Raw genomic sequence first — 26123 nt, 5'->3', positions numbered from 1 at the left:
GTAGACATGATCTATTTTGTCCGTTAGTGTGGTACGGCAAGCAGTAATAGCCTGCATTATGTCAGCAAACTCCAAGGAGGACGCAGAGGGCTCCGGTCCTGGAACAGACTCAGCTATCCCATGGCCAGGGTATTACAAACAGTGGCTGCTGCCTTGCTCTTGACTTCTGGCCAATCCTTCGGCCAGTTGTTTTTCCGAGAAGTGCCCTGTTTTCTGTACCCAGGCATGGAGGAACGAAAGGGGGTAGTTAAATACAGCCCTCCAGGGAGATAACGGTCGTCCTGCACTCAATATGTTCAGGATAAAAGCACCGGATGGCGGAGCAGCTCTAAAACACGTCCGCTCCCTACGCCATCTTGGAAACGCCCCCACTGAGTAATACAATTTAGTAGACATTTTTACATTGCTGAGGCTATTAAGAACAGTAAAGGCATACAGTATTATCAAAATCAAGGGATGCCAGTATAGTCCCATATCTCAATCAGGTAGTACTCTAAACCTTTAGACTACTAGAAGCAGGGGAAGATATAACAGGTTCCATACTGTAATAAACCTCCGATAGGAGCAGAAATTGGGGGATCCAACATTATTATCAAAAACAATTTAGAAAGAAAGTCTTCACAGTAAAAACAGTCGGCAGCAGACTAGTTTCAGAGATAAACCTTGTTCACAGCATTAATATTTGTTGAAAAGCATAAACATTTATACATAAAAAACTATCACATGACTACTGCTCCTCTCCAATCAGCAATGTGTTCAATTAAAATCAAGCGATTGGTTACAATTTACAAATTGTCAACAGATGTGAAGATGACAAGTGAGAACCGAAGAGTCTAGCTTTAATACAACACATGAGATACAAAACATACAAAGACTATCTTGTGAGGAAATAAATATGTAGCGCTGGTCTACTAATGTGTATCAGCATTTACAATGAAAGTACATGGACGCTTCTATGGCTTAGTGTTTGGCACCATCTAGTGGCCAAACACTGAAAGTGAACTTAAATGATTTTTGCTTTCACAAGCATTGAATTATTTACAGGAAGTGACTGTTATTTAAATTGGAGAGTTTACCTTTTTACCCAGGATGCCGGGTGACCTACATATGGGCACCCTCTCTTGCACTGCATGCTGGGTAGGACATAAAAGGACCCTGAGCAGCCATCTTAGGCCTCTTGGGAACACATGGCCTGCCTGTGAGGACTGGTGAAGAGGCCTCCTGGAGGAAGCGGCCTATTGCCTTTGCAGCGCGCAACCCTGCTCGGTTGTGTGAGTGACTTGAAGTGCCAGAGACACAGTGATCAGATTGGGAAGATCCAGAGACACTCATTTGAGCATCAGAAGACCAGGTCCACCTATCGGAATGGAATGGAGTGACGGAACTGGCTGACGCAGAAGCAAGCTGCAAACATCGGACCAAAGTTGCCATACCGAGCTTCCGATCCAGTTGGTGAGCGGGTTGCGACCCACAGTTTTCTAAACTTTGCACCTAGTCAGACTTATATACAGGCCTCGCTTGGATCCTTAGTCCCACGGAGGAGGAGTATAGCAACTGACACTAGACAGGCATAAGGCCTACTTACTACCCTGTTTCTCCTAAAATAAGGCCTAGTGTGATTGTCGGTGATAGCTGCAATAAAAGCTCTACCCCCCAAATAAGCCCTAGTTAAAGTCCTTGTAGGTCTTCTTTTCAGGGTAGGGCTTATTTTTGAGGAAACAGGGTATCACATCTCACGTATTATATTATATTTACGGAAGCAACACTAGGATCATCCTTAACTCAACTTTAATTACTTTAACCCTTGGATTACAAATTATAAGGAATTATCATTGCTAGCGAAGACCAGAAGACTAAAGACTGAGTACTTTAAGTGAGATCTCACGCATAGCTATAAAAGTAGGGGGAGCTCCCATATATATATATAAAAAATATATATTTAAAAATTAATAAGATGTGAAATGTAAAGACTGTACATAAAAGATAATACACATTCAAAGTGTATCACAAGCAATGGGCATAAAACAATGCCCATAACTCACTGTGAAGGCTTTACAAATACTCTTGATGTTATGGAGTTGCCGGCTGCTTCTTTTTCTTGATGACCATTTGTCTATTGGTGCGTGGGAGGACACCTCGGCTTGGACACCCTGACTGCAAACTTCCAAAGTAAGACTTTGTTTCCCTCTGTTTTAAGCCATACAACCTTTGATCGAATTTAGAAAGTTTAAAAACAGCAAAAGCAGTAAGAGAAGGGGAACAAGGAATGTCTGTCCAGAGATCCAGGAGTTTTACACCATCTCACCAAGGAGACCACCTCTAATGCACCTTCCAAAACGTTCAACTTTTGTCTCATTTGTTCACAGAATACTTGCCCAAAAGTCTATCAAGATGTTTTTTGACAAATGTGAGATGAGCTCTTGTGTTCTTTTTGGTCAGCAGTGGTTTTCGCCTTGGAACTCCTATGGGTGTAATTTTTGCCCAGTCTCTTTCTTATTGTTGAATCATGAACACTGAACTTAACTGAGGCAAGCCTGCAGTTCTTTAGATGTTGTTCTGGGTTCTTTTATGACCTCCTGGATGAGTTGTCATTGTGCTCTCAGAGTAATTTTGGTAGGCCAGCCACTCCTGGGAAGGTTCATCACCGTTTCAAGTTTTTTTTTCATTTGTGGATAATGGCTCTCACAGTGGAATCCCTGGAGTCCCAAAGAAATGGCTTTGAAACCCTTGCCAGACTAATACATGGCAATTACTTTGTTTCTTATCTGTTCCTGAATTTCTATAGATTGTGGCATGATGTGTTGTTTTTTGAGATCCTTTAGTATGCTTCACTTTGTCAGACAGTTTCTATTTAAGTGACTTATTGATTTAATAGGTTAGTAAACAAGCTTGGTTGTGGCAAGTGAAATTTAACTAATGTTTCCAAAAAACATGGTTAATCACAGTTCATTCATGCTTTTAATCAAGTAATTTGAGCAATTTGTTTTTCACATAGGTCCAGGCAGGTTTGGGCAGCTTTTTTCCCTTAATAAATGAAATCACCATTTAAAAAACGCATTTTGTATTTACTCGGGTTATCTTTGTGTAATATTAAAATTTGTTTGATTAACTGAATGATTTAAGTGTGACAAATATTCAAAAAAATAAAAAATCAGGAATACCTTTTTCACAGCACTCTATGTATCTATGTCATGAAAGACTCAGGTGGCTAGTAGCAGCACAATCATTCCTTTACAGAAAACAAACCATAACACGCATTTATATACTTTCTTAGAAAGCAGCCAATGAGATTGGTGCTCTATGGGCAACACCACCATTTACAATACAGCACCATAATCAACCATGTGGATTTCTCTTCCAGATGTACATGTGGAATTTCCATGGAAGGTAAATGTCACATTTTTCTATAGTACATACTATAAAATGTGGAATATTGTTTTATATTAAAAAAAAATCATATACATGAAGGGTCACAGTGCTTACATCAGTTTGCCATTTGTCCAACACATCACGGTAAACATCATACAAGGCATCTATTTCACGAACAGCATCCTTAGGTGCAGCATGTAGAGGAACAAGCACAAAATCTTGAATTGCTGGGGGAAAAAATGATATCATGACATATATGGCCTTGTATTGGTATTTGTTTACGGCTTCTGGCTTACTTAAAGATTTAATCCACTTAAAATAATATGTAGGGCTTTTTTTAGAGATACCACAGAGACAGTCCACAAAACACTTTCTTATATCAGTCAGAAAGTTAATTTGCCCAATGCTAAGTTTTAGCCCTTTAAATGAAACCATTCCTCTAACTTACATTTTTTTAATTGAGATTCAGACTATAACAACTTTTGCATCTTCCTGTATCCTTCAGATTTTCCCTCATGTGTGATGGTGTGGGACCAGGACATTGGGGTAAATCTCCAAGAGAAACAAGGAAGGTGATTATTATATTCACTTTTAGTAGGGTAGAGGAAGGCTAGTACCCATGTTAACATTTTGTTGTTTTAGCACAATTGATGTTATGTGGGAGTCACCTAATCCCCTAACCCATAAATGGTGGTGATGGGAAATTTAGCATGTGCTCCTGGTGGTTCCACTTGAACCTCTTGTTTTGCTCTGATGGGCAAATTACTGCTACCAAGCGGAATCAAGAGGCAACTATTCTAGATTTATGAGGTTAGGTCACATGGTTACAACTTATGACAGGCTTTCTTTAAATTCAGTTATGCACACCTACCATGGCCACTCCAAGTAGATTCCACTCTACCTGTTAGATTTCGAATTCATTTTATATTAGATTGTAAGCTCTAATGAGCAGGGTCCTCTGATTCCTCCTGTATTGAATTGTATCGTAACTGTAATGCCTGCCCTTCCGTTGTAAATCGCTGCGCAAACTGTTGCCACTGTATATAAATCTTGTATGATAATAATAAAATAATAATAATAATAATATTACAAATAACACAAAAGGAGTCATTGTAACACACCAAGGTGGCTAAAAACTCATTGTTGAGGGTCCTTAGTATATATGAGAACCCACTTGGTTACTCGGCTCATCAGGCTCTAAACCTAAAATTTCTAGATGGCCTGGCTATTATGTAATAAAACTTCAGTCACATTGTGATTATGCAAAACATGAAGCAACTTATAGAAACCACCTGAATTTCACTTTTTCCTATAAGCCTAGACCATTGAGATTAATGGAAAATTAGTGTTAATTGATCACTATGGCTTACAGCACTTTGCACAGTGTTTTCTTCCAGATTAGATGAGCCTAGACATGTATGATTAGTTTTGTTACAAATTAAAATTCAGACAAGATTCATTATTCTGAGATTTGGATGTATCCAAATTTTCAAATAACAATAGTAACAAATGTCAACTAATCCAAAATAAATTATAATAATTAATTTGAATTGGAAATGGAAACAGATTGCAATACATTTAATAAGGTATAAAAGTGAAAAAAGGTGATTCCTTCTCAGGGCTTGTTCGCACCATAGTTGCACGAAAAGTGACAGGAAAACCGCACAGATTTTACTTGCAAAGACATGAGCTTACATTAGTTTTCATGCATGTTTCAGTGAGTTTTTATGCATGATGACATCAGTTTTCATGCGCGTCAGTTATGTGCCCTGTTCACACTAGTGTTGATGTCATGTCAGTTTTTTTCGTTGCAGATTCCTGCGCAGAAAATAAATCTGCATGTGATACCAGTGTTGTGCTGTGAACAGGGCACATAGAGAACAATTTTTTTGTGCTCTTGCAGAACACATGCAGAAAAACTGACTTCTCTGCACATATTGTGAACGAGACCTTAGACTGCTTTATTGATTGGAATATTAAAAAAATAGAATAGAATTGAAAGGAATAGAATAAAATGATTAGACTGGAATAAAATAGAACAGGATATAATAGAACAGAATAAAATAGAAAATAAAGAATTGAATAGAAAATAATTGAATAGAATAAAAAAAAAACAGAATAGAATAAAATAAAAATAATAGAATAAAACAGAATATAGTTGAATAGAATAGAATAGAAAAAAATAGAGGAAAAAAGAATAGAATAGAAAAAAAAACTTAATAGACTAGATTAGAATGGAAGAAAATAGGAAGAAAATATTCTTTAGATTGTAAACAAGCAGGGCCCTCCGATTCCTTCCGATTCACCTGTATTGTAATTGTACTTCCCCACTTTTTATTTTTATTTTTGGCCACTTTTTAATTGTACAGCACTGCGTAAACATGTTTGCACTATATAAATCCTGTATAATAATAATAATAATAATAATAATATAGCCGTCTTCGGAAATTTGAAACGCTTCGAAAAGAACAGAACAGAAAATAAAATAAAAGAATAGATTCCACAATCGGAATCAATTCAAAAAGAAATAATATACCAACCAAATATACGAATCGAATTCCGAAAACAAATTATTCTAACATTCTAACGAATATGACAAAACAAAATTAGTAACCCCTTGCCGACCGCCTCACGCCTATATACGTTAGCAGAAGGGCTCATACAGGCAAACTAACGTACCTGTATAGGCCCTTTAAGAGGTGGCCTGCGGGCACGCGCGCACCCATGGCAAGCTCTGTGAGTCAGGTGGCGGGTCCTGCGGACTCAATCGCCGCGTGGATACCCGCAATCGTCTCGCGGGGACGAAGAACGGGGAGATGCTATCGTAAACAAGCATCTCCCCGTTCTGCCTAGTGACAGTGTCACTGATCTCTGCTCCCTGTGATCAGTGACGTGCCACACGTAGCCACGCCCCTCCCCACAGTTAAAAACACTCCCCAGGACACACTTAACCCCTACACTGCCGCCTAGTGGTTAACCCCTTCACTGCCAGTGTCATGTACACAGGAATCAGTGCATTTGTATAGCACTGATTGCTGTATAAATGACAATGGTTTTAAAAATGTGTCAAAAATGTCCGATGTGTCCGCCATAAGGTTTTATGATCGTGACGATAAAAATCGATGGTCGCCACCATTACTAGTAAAAAAAAAAACTATTATTAATAAAAATGTAATTAACCACTTGCAGACCAGACCATTTTGCTGACCACTTTTTGCGATTCGGCACTGCGTCGCTTTAACTGACAATTGCGCGGTTGTGCGACGTGGCTCCCAAACAAAATTGACGTCCTTTTTTTCCCACAAATAGAGCTTTCTTTTGGTGGTATTTGATCACCCCTGCGGTTTTTATTTTTTGCGCTATAAACAAAAATAGACCGACAATTTTGAAAAAAACGCATTATTTTTTACTTTTTGTTATAATAAATATCCCCCAAAAATATATAAAAAAACATTTTTTTCCCTCAGTTTAGGCCGATACGTATTCTTCTACATATTTTTGGTAAAAAAAAATTGCAATAAACGATTATTGATTGGTTTGCGCAAAAGTTATATAGCGTTTACAAAATAGGGATCGTTTTATAGCATTTTTATTAATAATTTTTTATTATTTTTTTTTTTACTAGTAATGGCGGCGATCAGCGATTTTTATTGTGACTGCGACATTGTGGGGGACCCATCGGACATTTTTGACACATTTTTGGGACCATTGTCATTTATACAGTAATCACTGCTATATAAATGCAGTGATTCCTGTGTAAATGACACTGGCAGTGAAGGGGTTAACCAGTGGGTGGCAGTGTAGGGGTTAAGTGTTCCTAGGGGTGTGTTACTAACTATGGGGGGGTTGGGCTTTCATTTAGTGAACACTGATCTCTGCTCCAATCACATGGAGCAGAGATCAGCGTCACTAGTTGCTAGGCAGAATGGAGAAATGCTGTTTACACGGCATTTCCTCCATTCGGCCGCTCCGTGAGACGATTGCGGGGATGCCCGCGGCGATAGAGTCCGCGGGTCCCGTGACCAGACTCACGGGGGTCCCGACCAGCGCGGGAGTGCGCCGCCGGCGGCGCACTCCCGATGGCAGGGCGGCATTGAATATTGGACGTACCTGTACGCCAATATGCCTGCCCGTGCCATTCTGTCGACATACATTGTCGTGCGCTGGTCGGGAAGTGGTTAAACTATCCCCTATTTTGTAAACGGTATAATATATTTTTTTATATATTTTTGGGGGATATTTATTATAGCAGAATGTAAAAAATAATGCGTTTTTTTTTCAAAATTGTTGCTCTTTTTTTGTTTATAGTGCAAAAAATAAAATTTGCAGGGGTGATCAAATACCACCAAAAGAAAGCTCTATTTGTGGGAACAAAAGGACGTCAATTTCGTTTGGGAGCCAAGTCGCACATCCGTGCAATTGTCAGTTAAAACGACGCAGTCCCGAATCGCAAAAAGTGCTCTGGTCGGGTAGGGGGTAAATCCTTCCGGGGGTTGAAGTGGTTAACTTATTAACAAATGCAAAACAAAAAATGTTTTCACTTCGTACACATCTCTAGATGAGCCTGCTTCCTGTATCATACAGTTTATTGGGTAGTGAAATTAAGAACATCACTCTGACCTGTCTTTGGGCAATTGAAGTGGACCACAAATGGTTCCCTGCTGAATGTGTCTTCTCCAGTGTACAGGTTATGATCGTGGTAATGGTAGGAGTCCTGTGCAGTGACCTTGTCATTCCTAAAAGATGGTGTAACATTCCAAGAATTAAAGTGCAACTCCAGATATAGCACATAAAATCTATATGAGCTAATATACATTGCATTAACATTGCAATTATCCTAAAAAAAAAATTTCTTTCAGCCATGACTGCAGTTTTCAACTAGTAAGTAACATTTCCCCAAATCCTCCCATACCCGTTCCAGTAAAGTCTCACTGCTTCCCCTAGAGTTCTATACACAGTGTGATATTAAATTATAGGCACCTACAGCATGGAATAAAGCATTCACTTATGTCAATAGGTTTATAGCATATGTACTAAGGAATTTGCTGCCATTGCTGACCTTCTGAAAATTCCTAGTTATCTGGCTGCTATACTCATCACTGACCTAAACTAGACCTTTGTTTCATTAAAAATCTAAATTTTGACAAATTATTCGCTATTTGTAAATCACAATAGTAATGAATGTAAACTTTTGACACATTATTCACTATTTGTAAATCACAATAGTAATGAATGTAAACGAATCCTCCATCCGAAAATAAGTAAATTCAAAGTCGAATTCGACTCCAATTTTAAAACGAATATTAAATGTAAACATATTGCAATTCTTACATGTGAAAAATTCAGCAGGTGCATTCAAATTAGAAATTATATTTAGAATTTTCCAAATGAAATTAATTTAAATTGGTCGAATTTGGAAAATTTTTATTGTATTAGAAAGCACATAATCAAAATGAAACGAAATTAATTCGGAAAGCGAATTTAACTAATTTAACTAAATAAAATAAATTAATAAACTAATCAAAACTATTTTTTTTCATTCTGCAAATGTCTAACCTAGACATAGTGCAGATTGAGTAATAACATGTCTCTTTTGATGCTCAAAAGTAGCAGAGTGCCATTGTAAAATATTCCCTGAACCAGGGTTCTAAACTATGTTTGAGCCCTGCAGTGCAAATCCTGGGGACCCCAATTTCTCCAATCTCCATCTGGAAGGCCATTACTTTAAAGGCCATTCACACCACAACAGAGTGTGTTGTTGCAGCACACACGTTACCATGTAAAGTGTGTTGTGTTAGGTAATCTATTCATTTTGAGTGAGCTGTCAATGCAGTTCTGGGCCCTGCAGCAAACACATGGTCTGTGATGTTTAGTTACTCCTTTGCTTGTGACCTTTTTCAAAGGGAACTTGCGCTTTACCCATGCGGGCCAAAGAAGCAAGATCACTTTAATGCAATCCACCCCAGCAGGACAATATTACATTTTATGCCCCCACCACTCCAGTCAGCCTCCTGGAAATGATAAAGGAATCCTCTACGAAAGCTCCAATTCGCTATAGTCATTTTTTTTACAGAGATCAAGGACAGCCCTTATCCCATCACCAAGCATCGGGGCTGTCACATAGCAAAAAGAGGGTAGTCATATGCTCCTCCATTCATACAGTATAGTAATAAGTGAACCAGCATCCATCGCATTTTAGTGTGAACAGCCAAAATAATACATAGACCTGTTCACTGGTAGACTGTGTCCTTGGTAAAATGCAAAAAGATGATACTTGATTACAGCCTTCTCAAAGGTAAATCTCACCTAAAGACAAACAGGTAGCGTTCCTTGTAAGCATCCCGTCCCAAAGAATCACTGACCACATAGGAATACTGAGGTTCTTCACAATGGCTGCAATTAAAGTAAATAGTTTTTAATATAAAACTAAAACATACACACACAATACCGTATAAAGTGTCTTAAAGTGTTTGTAACCATAAAAAAATATATAATAATAATAATCCTGTTCCCTTAAAGCATGCGAAACAGCACAATGATTGTCCTGTCTCCCTTGTCTTTTTCTATAATCTAAAATACTGGCTGATCCTGCCTGGTTCTGCCCTCCCCCTGTAAACTGACCATGGTTTATCATGGCTGCTGAGCCCTGACAGCGTAGTTTACATGCCTCTGCTAACATGACCGCCTCTCTCCTCCCCTCCTCTCGGCTGACGTCAATGGGAGTTCTTGGCCCCTCCCACTGTGGCTGTCAGACTGGGAGAGGAGAGTGGCGAACAATCACATGAGTGCCAAGCGGGGCTCTGAAATAAGGTAGAAATCGACATATTTGTTATACTACAGCACATACAGAATGTATGATCATGACAAAGTGGCTTTACAACCACTTTAAATCATGATTATCTATAGTTAGAGCAAACCATTCAAACAATAAAGCCTAGCACACATGGGCTGAATGTCGGGTGGCATTGACTGGTTCAATAGAAACCAGCCGACATGTGGCCCATGTGTGCTGCAGCCCGTCCGACAGAAGCGGGCTTCTGTCGAAGGAGCATGATCAAAAAAAGTCTGCCTATCTGCTCCCGATCAGCGCCCTCAACCAATGGCTGAGAGCTGTGACCAAAGCGTCCTGGCGGAGGGGCTATCCTCCTGTCAGAACACAAAAGTAACACCGGGGAGACCGTTGTACTAACATTGGATAATTAGTACAGTGAGCTCCTCCCGAGCTGTCAGTTTTTTTCTTTCATTCAGCCTGCTAGTTGTGTGTACTAGTAGTGTGTGCCCCTCCTGCAGGACCTAACTAATAAGTTCGACTCTCTCATGCTGGCACTTCTTGCTTTTCTTCTTCTCCTCGTAGGACCAAGCAGCTCCCCTTACCTGGCTGCAATAAACTTGTAGCCTACCACCTGTTGCTCCCTTAAATAGGCTTCTTATGTAAATGTTGTGGCATACACATCATTACAGCTGGCATTTGGAATTAATGTCCTGCTAAATGCATGGCTGTCCCAAAGGGTGACACCATGGATGTGCAGCTATCTGGTATGTAATGCTACCTGATTGTAATGCCTTTTTATTTGTCTCCGTGATGCATGCTGCATCTTTCTTTTATTCAATGATGTTTCTCTGGATTTAATGGATTCCCTTACGGCAGCTGGGATGCTTTTTCAGTTCCACAGCAGCTTGGGGAGGAATGAAGGCACCTGCCTGGATGCATGTGGGCTATTTGAAGTGTAATTCCACTTTTGTAAAATAAAATGTGTGCAATGATGATCTTTACAGTACCCTTGTGTGATCTTTGTACAATCCCTCTTAAAAACGTCAGGCTAATGAAACGCCGGGTCGGGGTGGGCCAGGAAATGACGACATCTCACGTAGTTTACCCGGTGACCCATCATACACCCCGGGAAGTGTAGACTCGTGGCCACAGCATATTGAGCAGATATCCTAGTACTCTTGATGTCAGCAAACATGCAGATGTACCTTCATGCAAGGCATAGCCTTTAATATGAGTAGGAAATGTGCAAGTTGTTTTATGGCTTTTTAAGGTTTCACACTATGGCGGTTTTCCTCTATTTCTAAGTTGCATGGGTCTATATGATTATAACCCAATAAGAGAAGAGAAAAAGAGTTGGTACAGGACTCAGTGGTGGTGCGTCCATTAAGGGCGCACGGGCGCGGACCCCTCTGTCACGCCAGAGGGACAATTAAGGAGGAAAGAGGGACTTGGTTCCAAATTAGGGTCAGCCCCTCAAAAAAGTGACAGTTGGGAGCTATGGTTTATGCCGTGTCTGTACTAAAAAAAAAACATGAAAGCAGTGTACAAAAAGTTTCATGATGGTCACTAGTCAAACCTATTGTCAAACCTATTGTATTGTAGATAAGGCTAGGTATTTTTGAAGTCACCACTATTACGCAAAAAAACAAGAAATTAATCCACCTTCTTCAAAAGCTGTAGGCCACATCTAACGGTGGTTCAGTATTTTGCTTATAGATGATAGGTTTTGTCCTAGGTAAAAGAGTCAACTCTAATTGGAAGGGAGATACACTTAAGCCGCATACACACACGATCAAACAATCCGGTCGAAAAGTCCGGCGGACAATCCGCCCGTGTGTAGGCCCTGGCTGACTTTTTTTACCCAAAAGTCCGGTGGACTAAGATTGTAGTTTTGCACATCAATCTGTCCGCCTGACTCGCATTTCGGCGGACAATACGGCCATGTGTGTGCTAGTCCGCTGTGCTTTTGAAATGAACGGACTTTTCCAGCCCGGAGAAAAGTCCGCTCATTTTGAGCGTGGCTCTAGGTAGCCGGGACCAGCGAAGGAGGCGTCACTGGCCTTGTCACCTGGTATGGACTTAAAGAGGAATTCCCTACTCCGGCGTGGGGGTCCCCCCAGATTACATTTTTTTCACAGGTGAATGGGTAGGGGTACATTATACCCCATACTCATTCACATAGGGTGAGGGGCCGGGATCCGGGGGCCCTCTTACTAAAGGGGGCTCACAGATTCAGATAAGCCCCCTGCCCGTAGACCCTGACAACCAACGGCCAGGGTTGTCGGGAAGAGGCTCTTGTCCTCATCAACATGGGGACAAGGTGCTTTGGGGTGGGGGGGCCGCACGGCCCCCCCTTCCCCAAGGCACCTCCCATGTTGAGAGCATGCGGCCGGGTAGCGTGCTCGCATAAGGGTCTGATATGGACCTAGGGGGGGGGGGGGCCCACGCCGTTTTTTCGGCGTAGGGAATTCCCCTTTAAGTCCATACCAGGTGACGGGGCCAGCGACGCCTCCTTTGCTGGTTTCCGGCTACCTGGAGCTGCGCTCAAAATGAACGGACTTTCCTCCGTGTGTGTGTGGGCGAGTCCGTTCATTTCAAAAGTACGCCGGACCTAGTCCGCCGCAAAAGTGCCCTGTGTGGGCAGGTAGCTCCTTCGGAAAGTCCGGCGGACAGTCCGGCGGTTTGTCCGCCAGACTAAGTCCGCCGGATAGTCTGATACGTGTGTACGTGGCATTAGCTAGCATGATGTCTGTCCTGGTAGTACAATTCTGTTACTTTAGAATAAGCTTTATGTAGAATGGAAAAAGCAGAGTGCAAGAAGAACAGCTTAATGGTGACAAATACATTCTTACCTGTTCAGTTCACTCATCATTGTTTCAACAGCACTGAGATCAGAGTCCCTGACCTCCTGAATCAGCACAATATCATAGCGAGGCAATATCTGTGAATGCAAGAAGGAACCATCAAGACAAGCCCAGGCCAGCAACCTGCCAATTCTGGAAGATGGGCAACTAAATCCATACCTGTTGGCGCTTCTGCTTTTATTAATGCCCAAACATTAATGCCCTTCATTTTAAATTAGCTAAATGAATCCCAGCACAAAAAATGAAAGGTGTACAAAGTACAGTTTTTGTTCTACAAAAAGCAGCCACAGTAGAAAAGCCATACCAGCATACATTTTGAGATGGGAATGAGGGACACCTACTAACAAACGTGTGTAGGCATAGGGCATGCCCCCTGCCACACCCCTTATAGGAGAATAAACCAAAAAAAGGTTAATTAAATCCACAAGGACTTTTTTTACCACTACTATTCCTTTATATTGGCTTTTAAAATGTGCAAATGCAGCAATTTAGAAATTGTATGAAAGGTTTAGCACTGGGAAAAACATTTTGAAAGATAAAAAGTGCATTTTATATACACCTATATGGATCAGGCCAAAATGAGGGACAAATGAGGGGGAAAGAGGGACAGAGGGACAGTTCCTCGAAATCAGGGACAGTTGGGAGGTATGGAAAAGCCCATCCCCCTGCCAGCCACATGCAGAGTGGGAACTTTGCTCTCTGTGTGCAAGCAGTGATCTCCTTGTAGAGGTCTGATATGCCCCCTACAGAGTCAGGCTGCATTTACACCTCTGCGTTTTGAAATACTGCGATTCTGCCCACAATTTCAAAGTGGCGAGGTGTGAAAGACAAATCGCAGAAAGCACATTTGACTTGCCATTCATTTGAATGGCACCTAAATTGCTCTGCAATCGCAGAAACCACTGACAGGGTTGCTTACATGGTCAGCTTTCATTTATTTATGTGAAACACTTTGCACCAAAAGTCAAAAAAAAAGTAGCTGTAATTGTTTAAAGAGGTGCTTTAATCATATTTTGAATAATTAAAAGGAAGTGGCTACAAAATCTGCAGCGGCTGACTTTTAATAAACAGACACACACCTGTCCCAGGATCCAGAGATGTCCTCACCCGGGCAGTTTCTTCACCGTGCTTCGGCCACTGGTGTAGGCGTGCTAACTGTGGGCAGCCGGCTGTGACTGCTTCACTGCCAGCTTCTTACTGTAAATGTGTGAGCCAAGCTGCACCATCTGACTGTTCCCACAGCTCTCTGGGACCTGTGATGTGTCCCAGAAGTCTGAAGAGGAGGGGGGGGGGGGGGGAATTGTGCTGAGATTTCTGCAGCGATCCGACCGAAAGTGGGGGAGAAGGTTCCTGTCAAAACCAGGTACCCACCCAAAAATATGTGCAAAATGTGAAGGAGGGGGGGGAGGAAGAGCGGAGTTTGGCGTTATAGCAAAACAAAAGTCTAGTAGTAAAAAACTGTGAGCAATGTCTCTTCTGCAGTACGCTAAACCTACCTGCCTGCTTACTGTTATTCTGTAGAATGTACACTTAGCAGCGCATGCGTTGCTCAGTTTACATTCCGACACAGTGCCTGTGTGCCACGTTGACTGCAGTCCAGCACATGCGAGGGAGTGCCATCATCATGCCCCCAGAAGAACTAGGGGAGAAGATGCCAGTGAGGGACCTTGTGAGTGTTGGACCACTGATATCAATGTAACAATAGCTGAGTTTAGTACCACTTCAACTTGTTAGTGAAGTCTAAATCTGCAAGTACATCTAACACTGCCCTCTCCCCAACTCTACCCTTTGTTTATGATACAAGGAGATAGGAATGTGACTGTGCTAAAAATCACTTTATTCTCTCACACAGTCATTGACTTCTATCTGTCATTCCACCCTGCTCCACTGTAACGCATTTCACTCTTGTGAGCTTAATCATGAAGACCTCTCCCCAGATTGACAATGCTGCTCTTCAAGGGTGTCTCCATTACTCCTTCATAGAGTGGAGACACCACAAGACAGGAAGTGTGTTACTTGTTGGATCGCCAGGTGAAAATAAAGAAAAAAAAAGCCTAAAAGAGAGAAAACAACTGCAGTTACCAAATTTAAGAATTGGTAGGCTTCAATATAATAAATTTTTGATTGGGGATTTAATACCGCTTTAAAGCAGTTGTATGCCGCTGTAAGTTTTTTTTTTTAACCTGCAAGGTAAAGTCATAATGTTTTACAATCTGTCATGTTTGTAAAGCCTTGTACACATAGTACGATTGTTGACCAACCAAGCGTCTGATTTTTGTCAAAAGGGCGTGTACCAGGATCTTGTCTTGCATACTACAAAATTGTCGTGCCACAAACACAAACGTAGTGATGTACTACGAGGAATTTCAGCTCTTGAGCACCACCCTTTGGGCCCCTTCTGCTAATTTCGTGTTTGGTGAGCATTGATTCCGAGCATGAGTGTTTGTACTTTCGACTTTTGTGTACTGACCATACAAAAATTTGACGTCAAACCGTTGTCTGACAAAAAATTTCTAGCCTGTCATCCAACATTTGTTGGCCGAAAATTGGACAACAGTTGTCAAAAACAGTCTGTCAACAGACAATCCCCTACCAACAATCGTACCGTGTGTACAAGGCTTTAGACTTGTCTTCAGTTCAAGGTAAGGGGAAATTGTCCAATGGGGACACCTGTCCAAGAGGGGAAGTGAATGGAAATGTCCCCAGTGCTACACCCACAGTGGAAAATTTTACCTGGCAGGCGCTTTAACCCTTCCCTGTTCTATTCAAAACAAAAAAACAATATGTTTTAGCTATACATTCACTTTATTCTTAAGTGAAATGAATCCTCACCTTCATAATGATTGATGTCACTTCAGGATTTGACATCTTAGAGTCCCCAAAGGACTGGATGTTAAATGCTCCGATCTTCAAACCCGAAACAGAACTCAGGGCAAGCGCCAGTCCAATAATTATACAAATCATGTCTGCAATGGGATCAAAACACACACACATATATATATTATAATTCAGAATGTTTTATTGCATCATTGGTGCCAGTGGGAGGAATAGGGCCCCCATCATTGGTGTCAATGGGAGGAATAGTTCCCCATCATTGGTGTCAGTGGGAGGAATAGTTCCCCATTATTGGTGTCAGTGGGAGTAATAGTTCTCCATTATTGGTGTCAGTGGGAGTAATAGTTCTCCATTATTGGTGTCAGTGGGAGTAATAGTTCTCCATTATTGGTGTCAGTGGGAAGAATAGTTCCCCATCATTGGTTTCAGTGGGAAGAATAAAGCACCATTGTTTGTGTAAGTGGAAGGAATAGTGCCCCATCAGTAACATCAACGGGAGGACTTGTACTCCCTCCAGTGGTGTCAGTGGGTGGATGAATGCCCATCATTGGTATCAGTCAGAGGAATAGCCTTTCATTGTTGGTGTCAGTGGCAAAAATTATGCCCCCATAGTTGGTGTCAGTATGAGGAACAGAGTCCCAAGGGCAGGATAAAGGCAAGCAAATGGCCATATCTGGCCCCTGGGCCCCAGTTTGGAGACCACTGATGTAGACTATACAGGAAATAATGGTATGGGCTGTAATAATGCAAATTTTAATAGAAAGCGTCATCATCAGCAGCCTCAATGCTGCCTGATGAGGGTGACTGATGCTGTTTGATCAGACTCACGTAGGATTGCTAAGCCCTTAACCAAAGAAGGTGATTCCATATGTGTGCAGTTTGCTTTTTTTTATCTTTTTTTTTTTTTGATTAAATCTATTTTTTGTTTTCATCTGTGTCTAAAGTCTAGGCAGCGGAACTTTAAAGCGAACCTTATTCAGTTTTATATTTAATTCAAAGGCAAAAACATGCACGTTTCTTGCTCTCTTTGTCCAGTTGGGGAGATTTCCAGTTACTTCTGTCCCACAAAAAGAAGAGGAAGCCACACATAGGGCCCATTCACACTAAAGGGATGCGCTGCAATGAGTTAGCATGCATCCGTTAATGCATGTTGTATTAAGGCAACCCATTCAGTATGAATAGATTGCCATTGCATCACAACAGATATAAAAATGTACATTACTCGTTTTGTAAACATGCAGCACATACCACACCACAATGCATGGTATATGTGCTGTGTTGCACTGCAATGTGTTGTGCATAGGGCTGTATCATACAATGTGTAGGTATACCATGTATAATAAATGACACTGCACAGCACACAGTGCATAATTAACACGTGCATTTTAGTTGCCACAATGCACCAGTATAAATAGGCCTGTCAGAATGGCATCAATCGAACACGTATATGTGCACCTCTGCACAGAACAAGGGTCATTGCCCACAGATTGTGCATACGTAGGCAGGTGCAGTCTACTTTCTACACTGCAGGTGGCGTTCTCTGCAGCGGCACTGTTATTGGAGAGGAAGTCAAGGAGAACAGGGTTCCTTTATGGTTTTCTGGGTCACTGGGGAAGCTATCCTGTTAGATGGTGCCACCCCATGTGATTCTCTGGGAGCCAGCTTGAGTCAGGCAGAGCCTGTTTAGGCCCTGGCTAATGTGTTTAGTGTGCATTTCGCTTGTGGGGAGTATAGGGAAAGGTACACCGTCTGCTAGGAACGGTGTTAGCAGTAGGGAAAGGTTCCTGACGAGTAAGGGAAAATGTAGGGTCTGCGACTCCTCTGAAAATCTTTCTAAATGGGCAAGGCAGTGTTCTGCCCTCTTTAACCACTTCAGCTCCGGAAGGTTTACCCCCTGAATGACCAGGCCCCTTTTTGCGATACGGCACTGCTTTACTTTAACTGACAATTGCGAGGTCATGTGATGCTGTACCCACAAAAAAATGTATGTCCTTTTTTTCCCACAAATAGAGCTTTCTTTTGAATTTGATCACCTTAGTAGTTTCTATTTTTTGCGCTATATACAAAAAAAGACAGACAATTTTGAAAAAAAAAAATTTTTACTTTCTGGTATAAAACATGCCCAAAACAAAAATGTAAAAAATCAAATTTCTTCATCAATTTAGGCAAATATGTAAACGTCTACATATTTTTGGTTAAAAAAAATCCCAATACGTGTATATTGATTTGTTTGCCTGGTCATGAAGGGGTAAAATCTTCCAAAGATCAAGTGGTTATGTTGATTTTTAAATGTTAGAACATTTTTTAAAAAATTACGTTTAAAAATCTACTTAAAGTATGTATGGGCAAAAAAAAACTCATCTGTGGTCTTTGCCGGTTCCTATGTGTGATTCGTTACGTCACTAGGCCAACCCTTTGAACTTATTTGGTGTTCGTGAGTTGTGTGTCGAACTTCCAGAGGCTTTCGGTTCTCTGTGATTTTTATTTATTTTTTTAAACAAATTTTATTGAGGAAAAATCACAAGTGTACAGAAATCTCCAACAGTTTATACAAGAGCAACTTTTGAACATCCGCTATTACAAATAAGTAGGCTTGTGCAATTTGTTTCGTAACAAATCGAAATTCGGCCGAATTTTGCATCTTTCGGACATTCGGATGCATCCGAATGTCCAAATAATAAAATAACGAATTACAACAAATACAAAAGAAATATAACGAATGAATTTGCCATGATTCGGTAATTCTTTAAAGATCTAATGAAACAAAAGGTCAGCTCAAAGTAAATCTTATAGCGCATATAACAAATGAATTCGGGATTCAGTATAACGAATATTGACACTCTATGAATAATAACGAATTATCCGAAAACGTATTAATGTAACATAACGAATATAACAGAACGAAATTATGTATTTTACGAATGACCACGAACAGAAACTAAACAAAATTTTCCGTTGTGCACAAGTCTACTCATAAGTATTGAAGCGTATATTTAACAAAACATCATCTCTTTCATCTCAAATCTTTTTCCTCTCGAGGGTTGCTCTGTGATTTTACGTAGATCGAGTCTTGCTCAACTGCCGCAGGTAGGAATAGTGTATAATTTCTTCATTTCACGCATCGTTGTTTGCCCGGTTCCCCCGCATCGCCGAAACTCCGCTACGGAACTCACAAGTCATTCGTTAAGTTGCCGCATGCAGCCTTATTTAGTCTCATGCAAAATCACAAACTCGTGCCTCAGTTTGTGAGCTCAAACACCGAGCCGTTTTTTTCATTGGTTTCATTTGTACATTCTCGTACTTTGTTCTTACATGCCACATAGTCGGCCCATTTTCACTTAAAAAACACTGTCTATCACTTCAGTTATTTTAGTTTGCATGCTACCCTACACTCCTCTCTGAATACAGTCACATCAGTGACTCACCAATTCATCCCGGCTAGTTTATCATGTCAGCTCATGTCATGCTCCGCAATCCGGTTCGCTGTCAGTAGCAATCGCAGCACACTGATTCGTATTTCTGACATGGCATCCATTGTTATTTTGCATACCTTTCATCTCGGTTCGAATCAAGTCGCATCAACAATGTACCGATTCATGTCAGCTCGGTTTGGTCATCTCATTCCGCTCCATACTCCACAGTCCTGTTCGTTGTCAGTTGCAATTGTGGCACACCAATTCTTGCCTCTGTCATGGCAAATTATTTTATTTGTTACATTTCACATACCTTTCACTCCAATTCGAATCCAGTTGCATCTGCGATGCTCCGATTCATGTTGGTTCATTTTAGTTGCTCCGTTTCTTGCAATTCCATGCTCTACTGTCCGGTTCGTTGTCAGTCGCAAATCTCGGCACACCGATTCATGTCTCTGCCATGGCATCCATTGTTATTTTGCATACCATTCACCTCAGTTCGAATCAAGTCGCATCAGAGATTCATGTTGGCTCTGTTTAGCCATCTCATTCCATTCCATGCTCCACAGTCCGGTTCGTTGTCAGTCGCAATTGCGGCACACTGATTCATACTTCGGTCATGGCAAATCATTTATTCATTACTTTTTAAATACCCTTCACTCTGATTCGAATCCAATCGCATCTGCGATGCACCGATTCATATCGGCTCATTCTAGTCATTCTGTTTTATGCAATCCCATGCTCCACAGTCCACTTCATGGGCAGTCGCAATTGCAGGCACACCGATTCATGCCTCTGTCATGGCAAAACATTTTGTTACTTTTCGCATACCCTTCACTCCGGTTCGAATTCAGTCGCATCTGCGATGCACTAATTCATGCCGCCTCGTGTTAGCCATTTTTTTATCTCATTTCGTTCCATGCTTCAGAGTCCAGTTCGTTGTCAGTCTCAATCGCGGCACCAACTCGTGCCTCTCTCATGGCAATCACCATCTCTCATCCCACCTTGGTCTCAGCTGACACTGGATTAAAGCAGCACCTTCACAGCGTGACCCAGCTCATCAATCAATCCTTATCCTGCAACACACTCAAGGCCTACCACACTGCTTGAAACGCCTTCTGCAAGTTTCTGGCATCCTGCCCCGGGGCAACTTCACCAGACGCTAAGCACCTACTATCTTTCATTTCATATTGCCACACACAATTGGCTCTATCACACAACACCATCAGACTATACTTAGCTGGCATAAAACACTTCCTGGCCTTACAGGATCCCGCAAAGCCATCCTTGTTTACAGCCCATGCGATCCGAGCCATCCTCCGCGGCATTCAGAAGCAGCAGCCCATAGCCAACTCCAAACGCTTGTCCATCACGAGTACCATCTTCAGAGACATGTCGACTATCCTCTCTCATTCCCTGTTTGGCTTTCTCCACAGCTTGGTCATTCAAGCGGCCATCTACCTAACCTACTACAGTTGTTTGCGGCCTAGCAAGTGTACCTGTAAAAGCCCTGCTGGCCAGGTACTGTGTAGATGTCACCTGGCTCGCTTCCAAGATCATTTCATTCTATCAAAAACCCAGCAATCTGCCCTCAGGGTCGACATCCATCTTTTCAGGACAAACAACATCTGGTGTCCAGTAGCGATACTCGAACGCCTACTGTCGTTCCTACCCAGCCAGTCGAACTCTAGTCCCCTACTACCTTTCCTGACCAACCCCTTGAGTGGCTGCCAGTTCACCAAGCACATCAGAATCCTCCTGTGCAACCTAGGCCTCGACCCCAGTCGTTACTCTGGAGACTCCTTCCCGAATTGGAGCAGCCTTGGCCGCATCCCAGCATGGGGTTCCAGACTATATCATCAAGAGATTAGGCAGGTGGAAATCTTCCTAATCCTCATTCTTAGGTAGAAAGCATTTACTAAACTTGCTCAGTAAATAACACTAAACCAATAAAGAGCTTTCCCCCCTACCTAAATGTTTTTGCCCACTTTTTTGGTCTGCCGACCAGCAGACCAGGGCACACTTCAGGTCCATTTCATATTGTAAGTCTTGTGGCATGTTTATGTGGTACACATCCATCCAGGTTGAAGGGCTTCCACCATAAATAAGAAGGCCAGTATGGTGGCCTGAATTTATTGGAGGAGTCCGGGGGGTATTTAAGCAGCCCACTCATCTGTAGACTTTGTCATTTCCTGTGCGTGATACCCTCCCTCCCATTCCTTTTTTCAGGGCATTTCTCACTTCATTTATCTCCACAAACATCTATTACTTATCTTGGGTATGCCCCCTTTTTTGATATACCGACCAGCAGACCAGGGCACGCTTCAGGTCCATTTCATGTTGTAAGTCTTGTGGCGTGTTTATGTGGTTCACATCCATCCCGGTTGAAGGTGGTAATGGTAACAGTTGTAATATCTGTATTCTGAACAAACCACACCACGGGTGCAGTAGGGGGTCACCAAGAGGTTGATTTTCTTATTAGTTTGTTTACAAATTTCAAAATACTACTTATGTCATAAGCAGTTGATTAAATTGGCAATTTGTATTGACGTATATGACCCCTAATATTTGGTGCAAATTTTAAATGATATCAATGCTATATATTATTATTACTATTCAGGATTTATATAGTGCCAACAATTTACGCAGCGCTTTACAATATAAAAAGGAGACAATACAGTTGCAATACAAAAAAATACAAGAGGATTAAGAGGACCCTGCTCAGATATAAATAAAGAATGTAAAAAAAATGGCCAGAATTTAATGTTAAAATTTGCCCCCATAGACTTCAATAGAATTTGCCTCTAAGTTTGGGTTTGCAAACCTTCCAACAAGATTCATCAAACGCTTGGCAAATCAAATCAAAACTGAGCAGATTTGCCCATCTCTATACAGTGCATTATATCAAAAAGGAGAGAAGAGATTGACAGAGGGATTCTGTTCCAAATTAGGGACAGTACCTCCAAATGAGAACCTTTACTATTCAAACAGCTGTGATAAAGGGGACTCTATTGTTGCCCCAAAATGCATTGACTATATTTTTCCACATATAAACATATCATCCATGACCTAGACCAATTTATTTACCTTTTTCTTTTGAGGTTAGACTCTCCTACGTGGAGTTGGGCATTCACTAAAGCTTTTTCAATTTTGTCTCCTGTCCTGTTGACACCCCTCCCCCCCCCCCCTCATTTTTTATATTGGAATTCTAGGCATAAGAAGTGAAGGGACATATCTTCAATGGGGACAAAGAAATCAGCAATAAAAGCCCAACCAAAGTTAATGATCTTCTGTATTCTATCCAAAACCAACAATATAATCTTTTAATTTAGTTTAACTTTAACTACAGCAGCAAAAATGTTAATACTTGTAATAATAGAAGGAATGACCGTGAAAATCAAATGAAATAACCATTAAAATATTTGTCAGCAGGCTCCAAGTACACATATAACGACCAGCTGTCCCTGATTTCCAGGGACAATCTCTTGAAATTTCTATCTCTGGAGATGTGCCTGATTTCTCAACATAGACAAAATGCAACATTTTACATGTTGAATTACGTTGTTTATTCTCTTTTATTATCCCCTGAGCATTTCAACTAATTAAAAAAAAGGTCAGTATTTTGGTTTTAATTTAGCCTATTATAAAGATCTCTAAATATATACATATAAAAAAAAAGACAATACTGCTTAATGGGTACCACCCCCTTTTCTGGCAATGGTGATAATCATTAAAGTGAGGGCAGCAAAACGATCATCTTTGTAAATCAATATTTTCCTTTTGTACCCAACTGGAAATGTTACCAGTTGTTCTTGTTGCCATGTGGGAACTTCAGACACATTGTAATGCTGTGTCTACATGAACATTTAACAGATAAAAGTAGATAGTTGTCAACTAGATCAACAGCATTATGTCTTAAATTGTTTTTGTCGGTCATTATGTGTAATCTATTATCTTCGAATTCATTTTACAGATTATAAAGATAAACTTTGGTCCTTTGCATTAATACATATATAAAGACAGATGGAAAGCATCAGTAAAACACATGATAATATTTAAGCCAGTAGGCTCTCTATACTCACTGCTTGGTGACAGCTGAGCCTGGTACCTGGGCTGTTTCTCTTTTGTGTTAGCCAGCTGATAACTTTTCTATAGGTATAATAGGAGTTCCTTTACAGCAGGTTAAATACAACAGGTCCTCCCACATGACGGCAGGTGATCTAACCTTCAGCAATGCTGCTCCTCCCAGAATGACTTTATCTTCTGTCCATCACACATGTACTGTACTGCTCTAAATGTCTGCTGCTTTCCTAAAATAAGGATAGACCAATAAAGATCTGAATTGAATGCCTAAAATCTCATCTAAGCTTTTACATATTGAAGTGGTATTTAAACCCTAATATACAGAAGCAGCACTTTTCCAGAAATTGCTAATGGAGGTTCTTAAAAAAAATCAACAAAATTATTTCTCTATATGCTTCTGGCAGTGAGGATCACTGTTGTTAAACACTGGAAGCGACTGGTGGCACCACTCGACTGCATTAAAAGTAAATTACACTGGATCATGGTTAATGACAAACTTACCAGTATTCTTCATAAAAACACGTGGAAATTTAATAAAATGTAGGACCCATGTATTCAATCCTTCTCTGTCCCCTAGCGGGGCTTTGGCTGACCCTCTTCTACTTCTACTTCTCCTTTATTATCCTTCTTTTATTCTCTTGTTCTTTTTTCTCTACCACACTCCCAATAATGGTATGGAGTCCCACCATGAACCTAGCACGGACTCCATAGGTTCACTTCACTGAAGTCTTCTGTACCTGTGTATCCCTGCAGCACAAGTTTGCTCCCGTTGCTATGGGAGATAGATGGGCCACTCGTGGATAGAGTGCCGACAACAGGTTCCTCCTGTAAGAGGATATCCCACCTGGTACATGCTTAGCGATAGGTTGCTTGGTGAATTTCCATTACCCTGGGTAACCACGTACTTGTACTCCACACTGTGTTAATTCTTACAGAGCTGTCTTCATACCCTAATGTGCTTAATGACCCAAGCCATAGACTATATGTGCTGGTTACTTGCATTACACCCCTTGTGTAATTTAAAACCAGGTGGGAACAAGGTTTCAAAGCTTTACTTGAAAAAGCATTCAAGAACAGTGCAAAGGTAGAGTCCATGTATGAACAGGGAATTCATTAGTGGCACTTCCCAGTGTTGGAATCTTCATGGATGAGTCCCAGGTACAGAGGACCTTCTACCTTACAGCAGTATCAGACCATATTCTTGTGCCCCTCCTTTCTGATCTTCTCCCTTACAAGGTTCTCTCGTGATCTCTCGGCTACCACCCCACCCCCACTCTCACTTTATCAGGGGTTGCTTGTTTTGGACCACTTTCTCTCTTTTATAACACAGGACCTGTGCATCGGACCTAGAGATAACTGGCAAAACCAAAGAACCGGGAAGGCATTAACCCATACCCTCCAGTCCAGAGCAGCACCTAACTAGCATGATTTGAACCCACTTCCAATCTGGTCCAAAGATCTTTGCTCCTGGTTTCCTTTCTTGAGTGGCTCCATTGCCTTGCAGGGTCCTAAGGAGCCACCCTTTTGTGCACACTCTCAGAAAGAGAGATTTAGACGCTGCCAGTAGAATGCTGCCTGCGTCACCATACAAAGGTAGCCAGAGAGGACCAGATAGCGTTAGCATGCACACAGACACTTGGAATTATGTGACTGTAGTCCTGAGGAGTTGGATTGGGGGACTTTGAAGCTTTGAGTGCCCTCTCCCTGGCCTGAAGTTCAGGAGAGTGGTGCAAAGTTAGCTGGAGGCCAGCAGTTGCAAGCACAGCAAGTATTAGGTGATCTGATTTTTTTTCTAAAAGAAACATTAAAACATCTATTTCAGCCTCTCTCTGCCTTTTCACCCTAGAGGAACTCATAAAATATTTTTCAGGTCTCCAAAACGAATTAATTTGGGGTCTATGAGGAAAATGATACTTACATTGGTAGTCAGCAGGAAGAACGCAACCCTTATGCCACGTACACACGATCGGAATTTTGGTCGGAAAAAGCTCTGATGGTTTTCCAGACGGAATTCCGATGGGATTATGCTCAAGCTGTCTTGCATGCACACAGTCACACCAAATTCCGACCGTCAAGAACGCGGTGACATACAACACGTATGGTGGTACTAGAAAAAGAAAATAGCTTCCATCTCATAGTTGAATCTGAGCATGTGTGAGTTTTTGCGTGTCGGAATTGCATACACACGATCGGAATTTCCGATATAAAGTTTTTCCGTCTGAAAAATTGAGAACATGCTCTCAAATTTTTGCTGGTGGGAATTTGGCCAGCTAAATTTTGATGGAGCATACACATGGTCGCATTTTCTGATGAAAAGCTCTCATTGGTCTTTTGCTGGCCGAATCTCTGACCGTGTGTACACGGAATTACATTGGTGGTCAGAAAGCAATCATTACAGACAGCTAAAAAGATAAAGCTGTGTTATGATGTTACCTTTGTCAAGTGATGTTGGCTCTAGAACTATGCAGGCACCAGTAGATGAGAGATCAATCAACCCTCAAGAATCAATCTCAAGAAACCCGTGGAAACCTCTGGAGAAACCCTGGGGTTCCACGGAACCGTGGCTGAGAATGGCTTTTCTATTCTAAACTGGCCAATATCAATCTAATTATTTAGAAAAAGGTGAGCCTTTTGGTGCTACCTTAAAGCAAATTCAAAAGTTGTTTTCAAACATTTTAAAACTGTAGCTTTTATTAAACTAATACTGGTGATACCACCATGAAGGTCCTTGTTCAGGACCTGTTATAGGGAGACAACGCTCTGTTCCTTGAAGGAATGGATAAGTAG

The 26123-nt window shown here is 41.3% G+C and overlaps 1 protein-coding gene across 1 annotated transcript in view; it reads right to left on the bottom strand.

The window, feature by feature from the left end:
• The window catches only part of DNASE1 (deoxyribonuclease 1), a 31666-nt gene extending 8249 nt beyond the window's left edge, over positions 1-23417 (bottom strand). Inside the window, exons 1-6 of the mRNA XM_077449247.1 lie at positions 23336-23417; positions 15838-15971; positions 12994-13082; positions 9676-9762; positions 7990-8105; positions 3484-3596 (exon numbers count right to left, since the gene is read on the bottom strand). Of these exons, the coding sequence (XP_077305373.1) occupies positions 3484-3596; positions 7990-8105; positions 9676-9762; positions 12994-13082; positions 15838-15969 (537 nt within the window). The 5' untranslated portion in view covers positions 15970-15971; positions 23336-23417. The remainder of the gene's footprint in view (positions 1-3483; positions 3597-7989; positions 8106-9675; positions 9763-12993; positions 13083-15837; positions 15972-23335) is intronic.
• Between the last annotated feature and the right edge of the window lie 2706 nt (positions 23418-26123).

Source organism: Lithobates pipiens, unplaced genomic scaffold (genome assembly GCF_037356315.1).
Source record: "Lithobates pipiens isolate NorthernLeopardFrog02 unplaced genomic scaffold, aLitPip1_a1.2 Scaffold_22, whole genome shotgun sequence".
Classification (NCBI taxonomy): Eukaryota; Metazoa; Chordata; class Amphibia; order Anura; family Ranidae; genus Lithobates; species Lithobates pipiens.
The sequence above is the reverse complement of the archived record's forward strand: the minus strand, read 5'-3'. Positions and strand labels throughout refer to the sequence as shown.